This window comes from Sturnus vulgaris, chromosome 6 (genome assembly GCF_052056855.1).
Source record: "Sturnus vulgaris isolate bStuVul1 chromosome 6, bStuVul1.hap1, whole genome shotgun sequence".
NCBI lineage: Eukaryota > Metazoa > Chordata > Aves > Passeriformes > Sturnidae > Sturnus > Sturnus vulgaris.
In genome coordinates this window covers 40,399,115-40,411,244 of record NC_142248.1, presented here as the reverse complement: position 1 = coordinate 40,411,244, position 12,130 = coordinate 40,399,115, and the positions used below count along the sequence as shown (strand labels likewise).

The 12,130-nt window shown below is 44.2% G+C and overlaps 1 protein-coding gene across 1 annotated transcript in view; it reads left to right on the top strand.

The window, feature by feature from the left end:
- The first annotated feature begins 415 nt into the window (after positions 1-415).
- Positions 416-12,130, top strand: part of AHNAK2 (AHNAK nucleoprotein 2) — a 99,980-nt gene continuing 88,265 nt past the window's right edge. The window contains exons 1-3 of the mRNA XM_014871473.2: positions 416-578; positions 2,053-2,172; positions 2,595-2,677. Coding sequence (XP_014726959.2) covers positions 416-578; positions 2,053-2,172; positions 2,595-2,677 — 366 coding nt within the window. The remainder of the gene's footprint in view (positions 579-2,052; positions 2,173-2,594; positions 2,678-12,130) is intronic.

Here is a 12,130-nt window from a genome sequence, read left to right as displayed (position 1 = left end):
CCCAGGGAAGTTGGGCTGGGCAGCCCTGGCAAAGGAAGTGCCTGTCCTGGGGCTCCCTGCTCCTCTCTCAGTGCTGTGTGTGCTGTGCTGTTCCACCCTGCCAGCCTGCCTGGCTCCCTCACATCCCACTGCACACAAATGCTCTGAATCTCCTCTTCTAAAGCAGCTCAGTGCAAGTCTCCACCTCCAAAAGTTTGCTTTTACAACACCCTCACACAGCTAGCCATGGATAATTATAGTCAGTGGACACAAAGGGCTTTACAAGCCTACCCAGAAATGGATGGATTGGGAAATCCTGCTGCTCACCAACCTGTTGTAATGACAGTAAATGACTCTAATGAAACACTGTGATGTGAACAATCTCATGCTGGCTCTGTACTGATTCATCACAATTCCCGAGCTCCTGGTGCCCTGCATGGCTCAGGGCAGCATCATCCCCACCAGGCACACATCCTGGCTCTGGCTGGAGGCCCAGATCACATCCCTTTGTCTGTGGGACGTGCACCCTGGACCAGACCACCCTGCTGCTCAGCCACTGCCACCAAGGGGTCATGTCCAGACTGGTGCTGGAGCCATGGGTAATGCTCCAGCCATGCAGGGCAGGGAATGTCCTGTGTTTCCAAATATGCCATATCCCACCTCCCTGAGTCAGACTCAGCCCACACCCAGGAGCACTGTGTGTTATAGGAGTCATGATGGCAAATTATGGCAAGAACCTGAAGTATTCTCAGTGAGCAGTGCTTTTGAAATAATAGATTACTTTTCAAATACCACAAGAGCTATGGTTTATGAACTTGCTCAGCATTCTCAATTTACAAACAAAAACTTTGTTCCATTTTCATGCAGAATGAAACATTTCCTGGTGTTTTGAGAATGTGCACATTTTTCATTTGTTTAGATTCTGTGTGATTGTTCCTCCTTCTCTGCTTTTCCATCCTGAATCCTCCAATCAGGCAATGATGGAACTTGGAGAAGAAGAAAATAAATAAAAAGAACCATTCTATTATTTTGTTGAAACATGGTTTTACTGGAGATTCAAAAAATTCCTAGGAGAGTGCTGGGTGGGAAGGCAAATGTAAGTTGTTATAATCACCTTCTAACAAGGACTGCTCCCTTTTCCTGCAGCTTCCAAGATCCAAAGCCTTGCTCAGCTGGCAGTCCCCATGCCTGCTGAGGGCTGCTGCAGTGTCCCACACTCCTGCCTGCAGCATCTCAGCCTCCAGCCAAGATTGGGAGTGCTGCAGACCCCAGCATTTAACCTTCCAAAGGGCTCCTCTTTTCTTGGAGACACACCGTGCAAATATTCTCCACTTAATGCAAGTTCTTGGCCTGGCCCTGAGATATTGAGTGGTTATGGCACAGAAGGAGTCCGTGATGGGTGATCAATTTAAGATGGTAAACATGCTGTCAATGACTGTTCCAGGAAATACAATTTTTTTTGAGTCATTTTTATGTGAGAATATGAGAAGGGTAATTAGAAAAGCTAACAAGTGTATTCACTTGGAATTAATAACATCTCACTGAGATACACAGGCTTCCCATTAGCTAGGAGTGGAACAGAGACATCCTGGAATCCAGACTTCAGAAATGGATGAAGAATAACATGCAGCCGATGTAACCACTGCTGAAAATCAGATTTTTCAAGACATCATTCACCTGTTAGGCTGTTCCTGAGATGCACTCATGTTCGGGATGGCATTTTATTCTCAGATCAAACTGTTCTGGGCTCAGAGAGACTAGAGCCTCAGCTGCTTCAAATCAGCAATATCTCCACCCAAAGCTAAGGGAGTTAAGGCATTTACACCTGTGGAGTTCTTCCTCAAGAGATTTATGGAATGATCTTGGGGAGGGCAGAGAGCTGAGAAAGGGCTGTGCAAGAGGAAAGAGTTTCTGACCTGTTGTCCTGACCCTGAAAGTTGTACTTTGAGAAAAACATTGGTATTAATTTTGTTTATCTCTAGTTTTTTTTCCCCTCCTTTTTCCCAGCACCAAGAAACAAAGGTTTCATAAGGGGTCTTTGAGCCTCGTGAGACTTTCCAGGGGTATCTGTAGCTCCCCTCATCCAGTCTCACGAGTCTCAGACCTCTCCTGGGGGCACAGCCACCTTCTGGATGCACTTCCTTGCCAGTCCTCCAGCCACTGGAAAACAGGGGGTCCTCATTGCTGTAAACAGTGAGGCTGGGCTGGAAGCAGCATCCAGCAGCAAGGATGGGAGTGGGACAACATAGCCAGAAGTTCACTTGGTCCTGGGGTGAGGACAAAAGGCTCCCCAGAGCTCACCCACCCAGGGCTGCCTGCAAGACAGGATTGCCCTGGGCTGCATCCTACAGGTCTTTGTAGGCTGCTCATTTGTGCATTTCTGTGTGTTAAGTTGAGGAATTTGTCAGTAATTGCTACAGTGAAAGCAAGTCAGCAATGATGTGATGTTCGGACAAATTGAATTATGTAATATTATCCCAGGGAGATTTTCTCTTCTGATTACCCCTGAACACTCTTGCTCTTATCCTGTCACAGTTCTTCACTCTCTCTGGATTCTTCTCCTGCCTCCAGGCCATATTTTCCCTTCAGTCCCTCACTCCCTCATGTGTTTCCAGGTGTGCTGCCTGTGTTCTTCACCCTGACCTTGCTTTGTGCCATCTTCCATACCAGCCCTTCTCCCAGAGGCATCATCTCCAAGGTGTGCGGGTAGCTCTTTCATTAATCCCGACCCATGTGCCATTCCTCACTCTTGCTGTTTTGTGCTGTGTTTCTCCCATACTTTGCTCCCTTTACCTCCATCCGAGAGCTACTGAAACAATTCTGTGATTCCGTGATTCTTGTGCCCTTGGATGAGGTGAGTGCTCAAGCCAACCTCTCTGAACTTTTCATCACAATTAGGCAACAGCAGAGCTCCAGGGAGAAGGAATTTCTGGACGTCTTTGGTGAGAACTCAGGTGGCTGTGGGCAGGAGCAGAGGAAAAGCTGAGGGAGCTGCAGAGCTGCTCCTGGGCACAGTGGGGCTGTGAGGGAGGCTTTCTGCACAGGGTCTTGGCTGCAAAGTGTGCTTCACTCATCCTCCCGTTTCCAGGCACTTCAGCTATGAGGTAGCTGTGATAATTTCCTATTCTATTTTATTTGTGCTGCCACACTTATATATTCTCCACTTGGATCAGAGCCTGCTGTCTGCTGGGCATGACCTACCCATGGCACATACTCAGAAATGCTAAAGCAAGGTTATAACAACATAAATGTCGTTTTCATCAGGAGATCTGGGAGTGCTCCATGGAAGATGCCAGGACAGGATCCTTTCCATGAAAGGGAAGCTGAGACTGTTAAGGGTCTTGTCCAAAGTCACTCAGCAAGCCAGGATTCCAGTCCAGGGATCCTACTTTACAGTGCACTCCTCTTTGTTGTAGGTCTTTAAACAAAATGGTATGAAACACCTTTTCCTCAATTCTCACCTTCCTAGAATAACAAAAATTACTTTGAAGTCCCAGGCCACATTTCACACATTGCCTGCTGGGAGTCTGCAGCCACCCTCCCCTCTAGCCTGGCACCAGGAGGATTGTTCAAAACAGCAGAGAGGCTGTTGCATGGACAAGAGCCTCTGGCATGGACACATGAGGGTTATTGCAGTTTCAAAAGCCCATATGTGAGTTCTGCTGGCACAATCTGGGCAGGAAATTTCACAAACATGCCAACTTTTCTTTGCAACTTCATCTCTCCTGACAGTGTATGTATGACTCATTCAGACATATCTTTACTACATACTTTTCCCATTCCTTTTTAATTTATTTGAACTATGTCTCACTCTACTTTTTTCCAGAGAATGCCCTGTCATCTCACCAGTACATGGGGAAAAAATGTGATTTTTTTTTTAAGAGTAAAGGAAAAAAATAATATTTCAGTCTCTTTTTTTGGTGTATATTGTGACAGAAATCACCAACAATAACCTTCAAGTCACGGATCACAAAACCAATTAGGTTGGAAAAGACTGCCACAGCCAAGCTCTTTACCTCTTTTTTATTTATATATATATACACTCAGTTATTCATTACAATCCCTTATTTTATAGCTTCCTTTTCCTAATAAACACATCTCCTTTTTTATACCTTTTGGATTACACTGTGGTTTAGGTGTGTATTTCTGTTTTCTTAGGGTCTGAAACTGTACAGACCAGTGCTGGTGGTGGAGTATGTTACAGCTAGGGAGTTATTAGCAGCAAATTAAGCAAGGATTAATTCCTCACCCACACAACTCTTGCAGCAATCCAGATCTGTTTATCACTTTGGTATGATGACCTGGCAAAACACCTGAGCCCTCGCTGTGTCTGTCTGCAGGGCTGAGCAGCAAAGTGCCCAGGAAGGGTCTCAGTAATGTCCCAGATCACAAATGGAACATTGGTTTGGGCAAGGGAAGCATCCAGAGCTCTCAGCAGGGACAGTCACTCCAAAGGAATTTTTTTAACAGCTAGAGAAGTGACTAAAGGTGTGCAAGCCTTCCAGCCTTGTCTGACTGATTGCCAGAGACAGAAAGTTTTGCCATAATAATAATAATTAGCATGTATTGCCTAATGTCATTTTTTTGGAGGTGGATGTTGTCTAGGATTTTGCAGGGAAGAAGCAGGGTTTGGAAAAAGGAATTATAGCTCCTAAATACCCGGCTTAGCCCCTGCTGTCAGAAAGATAGCAGAGCATCTGACCAACCCTGGGCATGGAGCTGGGCTCAGAGGACTGAGGTGCAGTACCTGGTGCTAATTTTTTGCCTTCTTCTGACTCCTGAGCTCCTGACTCAGTTTCCCCATTTGTAAAGCAGTGCTAATTATATGTTTACTCCCTTTGTGAAATGCTTTGAAGCCTACTCATAGTATGTGTTACCTATAGGGCTGGTAATTGCTATTATAATGAAATTAAAATAAAATCATATATATATATATATATATATATATACACATATAATTTGCATATACATCATAATTAAATTATAATTAAAACTGGTATTAATTTTTTTTCATGACTTGAGACAGCATACACAACAGTTCCCAGTAAGCCAGAAGATTCCAAGTTCATTCAGTACAGAGCAAAAATGCCATTAATTTCAAGATGGAATTCTAGTGTAAGCAAACCAACAAAGAAAAGCCTAAATTAAAGAAAAAGTATCAAGGGATTCCAGGGTTGTTAGTACTTTACTGAGCATTTAAGTTATTTAAGTAGAGGTGCTTTTCAACATTGTTTTAACAATCACATAAAAGGAGAAGTAACAGAGTTCAGTCTTCTGTGTGTAAACTGGAGATTCAGATCTGGTTTTGTCCATTTTTTGTCGTTTTTTTCCTACTTAAGCTCAGCATCACTAATTCATAATTCAGACAGATGTGTTGACATTTTGTGAAACTGGCAGAAGGTTTGATTTTTTCCTTAATTTAAGTGGCTATTGGCTGCCAGTCAGAGGGAACTTTACTCTTTCCCACTGGTTTGCAGTATAAGACTAGTTCAAGCTTTGCATTAATTTGAAAGCTCTTTCCTAAAACTCTGACTTCCAGTAGTTGTTCAATTTAATAAGAAAAAGCTGAACTGCCATGCAAGACAGGTTGATTTATTTGTGACTCAAACTGTCTGGGAATATGATCTCCAAAAAAGAAAAAGAAAAACATTAATATAATGAAGCAGTGTCAGATGCAGGACACAGTTCTCTGGCTCAAGATGGAGTGAATTGCATTTCCAATTTACCAACACATCAGTCACCTCTATTTCAGAGGCACTGTGACATTGAATGAGGTTTTCTTCTTAACAGGCCACTGGACATGTTACAAAAATTAGGGTTAGAGCCAGAAATGCATTTATCTGCTTAATGCTTAATTTCCATTAATTTCAGTCAAAATGCAGCTCTCCTTCTTTTTTTTAAATTATTTTTATTTTTTATTTTTGTTGCTCTGGCAAGTTCACCAAGTCCCAGCCTCCAGTGGGCAGCTTCCTTTCTGACCCCTCCCCAGAAAGCCTTTGAAGGGCCACAGTCAGTACTAACAGATTGTGGGACACCCTTTTTGCAGTCACCACCTAAATGTCCCCTTAGCAGTGGGGACAGTCTAAACACACCACAATGCTCCTCCAGCTTTGCAAGCCTGGGATTTGTGCAGAAATTGGGCACAGTGAACACAGGAGGATGACCATGCTGTGGTGTCACTCTGATATGAAAGGTCTTTAGCTGGTACCATGGACCACCCCAACCCCAGGTGTGAGCCCTTCCCACCTGCTGGATGTCACCCAAAGGATCTGGGCAGCAGCAGTGCACAAAAAGCCTTTTCCAAGAGCAGGCAGAGAGAGCTCAGCTGGGCTTGGCTGCAGCGCTCATGAGTTATTTGGAAAACACTTGCCATGTTTAGAAAGATGCCCTCAGCTCACCTGCTTTCAAATGCCTCTCATTTAGTGTGCGAGAGGTGCTGTGAAATCACACCAGTTCTGAACTCCCAATAAAGACAACACAGTTCCCACAGTCACAGCCTGAAAGTTGCTGTTCCTTCAGGAGAAGCTCTGGACATGTTTGTCTCTGTGCTGAGACAGCAATCCACACTGCTCTGTGCTACGTGATTAAATCAATTACTGTTCTGTGGAAACTCTGCCTGCTGCACATTCCCTGCCAAAACTGGGGCTGATTTAGGTTGTCTGCTGCAAGGAGATGGAGTAGTCCCTGCACTTCTTGTGTAGACATGAAAGCTTTGCCACCACCTGTAGTTTTTTTTCTCCTATGTTGTGGTTGAAGGTGTGTTAGAGCCCCAAATCAAAGCTGGAACTCTCAACTGTGAATGCTGCAGAGAAGACAGTATATGCCACACATAAATAAGCAAATCTAAATAAGTCACCAGGAGAAAGGCAGGACTGCACAGGCTGGGCTGGTGAGGCTGAGCTGGACTACTGCAGAGTCCTTGGCAGATACTGACCTAATTCAGTGGGAATTAGGCACCTGCATATGCAAAAGGAAGTTTAGTCTGAGCAACTTGCTGAAGATCACACAGGAAACCTGGGATAAAGTCAGGAACTGATAGAAAATGCCAAATTGTTGGTCAGTGCCTGGACCTGCACAGGACAATTATCTGACAAGGTTCTTTATTGTGCTTTTAGAACAATTTCACAGTCGCCCAAGAAAGAGGCAGAGGGCTTGGTCTGGCAACTTCGCTCTGTGAGAATTTGAGACCTATAGGTTCCTTCTTTCTCTTACCCCTGAAGGTATCTTGGCAGCCATTAAGCCTGAGTGATCGCTTCCAAGCTGTAATTTCTAGAAATATAGGTAATTATTTTTGCCTTGAGTTGCTTTTTTCCAGCAATAGGTGCTGTTGGAGAGTTTTGCAGTGGCTCAGGTGGGAGCAAATTCGATGGGGGAGAAGGAAAGAAGCCTCCTGGGAGATCTGAAGAGCCTCTGGGTTGAGAGATGATTTTTTGAAGAAGCAGCAGAGAATATTTGCTCCCCAGATAGAGAGCGTCAGCAGGCAGGAGCCATACTGCAGCAGGAGACAGTGGGTAATAACAATTGATACAAGTGCTTCATTCTGTTAAAACCTGGCTTGTTTTGCTGAAACTCATTCAGTAGGAAACATCACTTTGGAGTTTCTCTTTCTCAGCTCCAAGTGAGCCCTTCAAGGTGCCACTAGGCTACTGCCTTAGGTTGCAAGGACTGCAGCCAGCATTTAATGGAACTGCTACCAACACCCTGACTGACTGACAGGGTGTCAGGTTGTATTCTGACTCTGTCAGTGTTTTGGGGTTTGTTCTCTGTAATACTGTATTTCTATTTTAATTTTCCTAATAAAGAACTGTTATTCCTATTCCCATATCTTTGTCTAAGAGCCCCTTAAATTCAAAATTATAATAATTTGGAGGGAGGGGGTTTACATTCTCCATTTCAAAAGAAAACAAGGAACTTCTGCCTTTCTTAGCAGACACCTGTCTTTGAAACCAAGACAGCTACTCAAGATGAGTCTTTCAGGGCTCATGGACACACCAGGTGTATCTTTAAGACAGAGAGAGGTTTTGCAAGAACTGGGAGAAATCAAGAAATCAAGATTTAGCATGCAAGATAAAGGTGGAAGCTGCTTTAATTATAGATTCAGAGCACGTTGCATTAAGGATTACTCAATGATGAGATGACCACTCAGTCCCCATATAACCTCATTAAAGACTGATAGGCTTGTCTTTTAAATATGTGCTTTTCCCTTTGCCAGATCTTAAATGGTTCTCTCCCGGTAATGCAGCTGCACCTTTAGCAGACCTTCAGCTTTTTTTAGGTTATTGAAGATGCATAAAAAAAAAAAGAATCTGCAATGCTTCAGATCTTGGATCTTAAATGCTGACTGCTTGGTCTCTCAGAGGGGAGCAGCTGCTGGGCTTCTAAAGGTTAAGTTGTGCATCCAAATCCTGTAATGTTTTTAGCAGCCAAGCCTGGCTGGCTCAGTAACCAGCCTGGCGAGTGCCACACTGGCAGCCCTGAGTGGTCAAAGGTTTGGAACGTGCCTCATGTCTGCATTTCAGTTTGCACTTGCTTCCCTTGGATCTCTCAAGATCTACGGAGTCTTTTGTGGTGGTTGTGAAAGGACCACAGGGGATGTGAGCCCACCAGGACACAAGTGAAAACTCTACAGGAATGGAGGAGAAGGGATGGAAACTCACCATCAAACAGTGCCTGGGTGTTTCTGGCTAACTCCCACACATCTTGAAATGAGCTTAGGACATTTCTTATAGGAGGAAAACAGTGTTATGCATCTAGGATACTATCCAGAGTCAATGCCACCTTTTCCATAGATTCCTCTTGTGACTTCAGATAAGTAAGTTACCTTTTCCCTGCCCTTTTCTCAGAAAAAATGAAAATAACAAAATTTGCCTATGATTTGTCTCCTCCAAAGTTGAGGTAAGTCAAGAGCATCGCTGCTGGGGTCAATGGATTTGCAAGGATGTAAAAACAGGTGAAATAAACAGTGCTCAGTCACAAGTCTACTTAGATTTGAGGTATCCCTGGCTGATTTTACACCTCACTGTATGTGTATATAATATTTGGTACACTATGTCACAATCTCAGCTGCAGTAATTAGATGATTCTATCCTATAATTAATAAACACTCTTGTCTAAATATAGCATGCAACATTTCTAACAGCAGAGTATTTTTCATCTGAGTCTTAAAACACTTTCAGAACAAACCCTGATTTCTACTTTAGAAATATGTGCTTTTCACTGGTCTCATGGAAAGAAAACAGTCCTCCCCCTTGTCTCTCAATCTAGAGAACACAGGGTAAAAAAGCATTTCTATGTCTTTGCATTCCTGCCAAAGTGATTATCAGTGTCTTTAACAATTACAGTATTTTGAAATGAATCATCAGCCTGCATCTCATCTGAGCATCTATTTTTTCCCCATAATCTGCTTTTAGAGGGGCTTTTAACTGCATCAGATTTTTCTTTCCCATTAAAATGCTGTCTGGATGACTGGAAAATAGAATAGCCAGTCCTCACTGCTTAGTTTCCATAGTGAATGTCTGGAGCAAAGGGCTGTGGGATTATTCAATTACTGCAATAATGGCCTTTGACCTGCTAAAAACAATCCAAAAGACAGAATTCATATATTGGATTATTTTTAACATTAATCATATTCTATTTAGAAATCACAGTAGAGCAGCTATGGTTGAAGGCAGACTGTAAACTATTTGTGTATACTTTATTGAAGTGGCGTAAATTTTCATGTTGCATTGTTGTACAAGTGATGCCTTCAGGGATTTTCCTCCCCTCCCCACATTTATGTACTTTGCTAAATGCACTTCAGACTGCAAAGCCTCTTCTCTCAGCAGTGCATTACTAAATACAATGACCGGGGTGATCTGAGCACTCTGTAGACATTAAATTGCACAGAAAGAAATGTTCTGGATCCTGAAACTGCAGAAGAGAGGGAAAGCAGCAACACCTCACACTTGAGCCCAAACTGTTCATTTCCTATGAACTACAGGAAGAGACAGCAGACTGGAACAACTGCTCCTCCCTTAACTTTGCTCCCTGTCCACATGTCATAACCTTCCCCATGACTCCACTTTTTGCAAGCCGTTTCTTTGGAAAAGAGTGAATCTCTGCCCTGGACAAACTCCAAGGAAAGATTCCTGGGATCACCAACACATATGTCATCTAGATGTGCTCCCCTGACGTCCTGAGCCACTGTGATGCCACAGCACAGCCATGCCACCACTCCCAAGGAAGGAGGAAACACACAGGGCTTGAAAAGGAGATCTATGGGGCTATATATCAGGTTTAGGTTTTAAGTACCAGTTGAAAAACACTCATTATTCCTGCAACCTAATACAGGATGAGATGCCTCTGCTGAAAATTCGGGAGGTTTTTATTGGCACTAGAGCTACACCCATAGCAAGGACACATTGAGGACATTGGCAACACAAATAAACATCTGAAAAAGGAATTCACACAGCAGTAACACTGGCAGCACGCAGCTTCCCACCCAGCTGCTGCAGAAACTACAAAATACATCTGCTTGGAAACCTGGTGACTGTAAAGAAGATGCACTCCTTATCAGGAGCACCGTGACTGCTTTAAACAGCTTCATCCTCCCATGGGAAGAAGCAGATTTGTGTTTTGGGCACCATGGGCACCAATCTCTCCATGCAGGCTTTCACATGGGTGTAGCCGTGGAAAGGGGTTTTAACCCTTTAAGTGCGGCGGAAATAAAATGCACCGCTACATGGTTGTCTTTCATGATAGGAAAGAAAGAGCCAAGTTTATTCAGAAACACACTTGGTTTTATAGCATGACTCGCAACTCCAAGAGTAGAGAGAAGGTGATTGGTTCAGAGAGAAGACACCCCATTCCCAGGGCCTGGTCACACATCACAACAGGTGTTCTATCTTTGTTATTAATTCCTTTTTATTTTGACCAAATTATCACCCTGGGAGAAATTCTCCCTAGCCTTGAGCTGGACCAGCTTATCGGCTGGGAACAGAGCTGAAAAGCTCCAGCCTGGAATATTTTTCAGGCTGTAATTTTCTTACTTTCTCAGTATGTGTCCCACACGTGGGTACCACTCCCTGGCTGCTCACAGCCTGTTTGCTGGATGCTGAGGATGTCTCACTGGTGCTGTAACCATGGGGCAGTGTGTCTGTCACTGAGGAGAGAGTGGTCCTGCTGGGCTGATTGAGAGGAAGGGATGGGAGCACTCTTCCCCCCAGTGAGATCTCCCTCCTGCCACGTCTGCTCATCCAGCAGCTCCCAACAGCTCCAAAACCACCGCTGTGCCTGCTGCTCCCCGTGACCACCAGCACTCTGCACGTGCAGAACTGGAGCTGCTTTTGTCTTATCTCACGACAACAAACATTTCCAGTGAAATCTCCCCTTTAGGAGAATATTTGGGGGAGGCATGTTTAGTTCTGACACACAGTAAAAATGAAAACTTCGCTGGTACAAAGGGAGGTCTGCCCTGGAGCTCCTGAGCTATGAGGTGAGGCAAACCCTGCAAATTGCCACTACAGAGCAGTGGTTACTCTGTGGTGCTGTGACTGGGTGGCTGTGCCTTTACACTGAGGCCAAGCAGAGCCCAAAGGGGTTTAGATGCTCAGTCTGTCCTGGCTCTGCCTGGGGCTGGATGACTTTCAGAAATCCCTTTCAGCCCTTATTTTTGATGGTGCTGCGATAAAATTTGAGAGGATGAAGAAAAAATATAACTTTTCCCCCCTAAATGTAAACTAGTGATTTCCTAACATAGGCATAACGAATAAATCAGGTGTGTGCTCACTCTGACAGCAGGATCCATGGCACCCTGTGGCAGTCAGTTATAAATGACCCAGCAGAAATTCACACTCGGAAAGTCAGAAATAATTGTCAGAGCAGGTGGCACGAACATGTTGGGGGGAAAATCAGATGTTACAAATGAACTGTTACCAGGAGAAAGAGGCTGAATGCAAAGGCGTTCTCAAAAGCTTAGTTCTTCTCTGAGAGCCCTCCAGTCCCTTCCAGATCCCTGGAAGCTTCACTGTTTGGCAGGAATGTGTGTGCACACGTGTGTTTCTGTGTGCCTGGCCAAGATGCACATAACACATCCCCAGTGGCACTGCCCTGGTTTATCAGTCAGCCTCTGCTGATAAGGCTCTGTGCTGAGAGCAAGGAGCTCTGTGTGGGG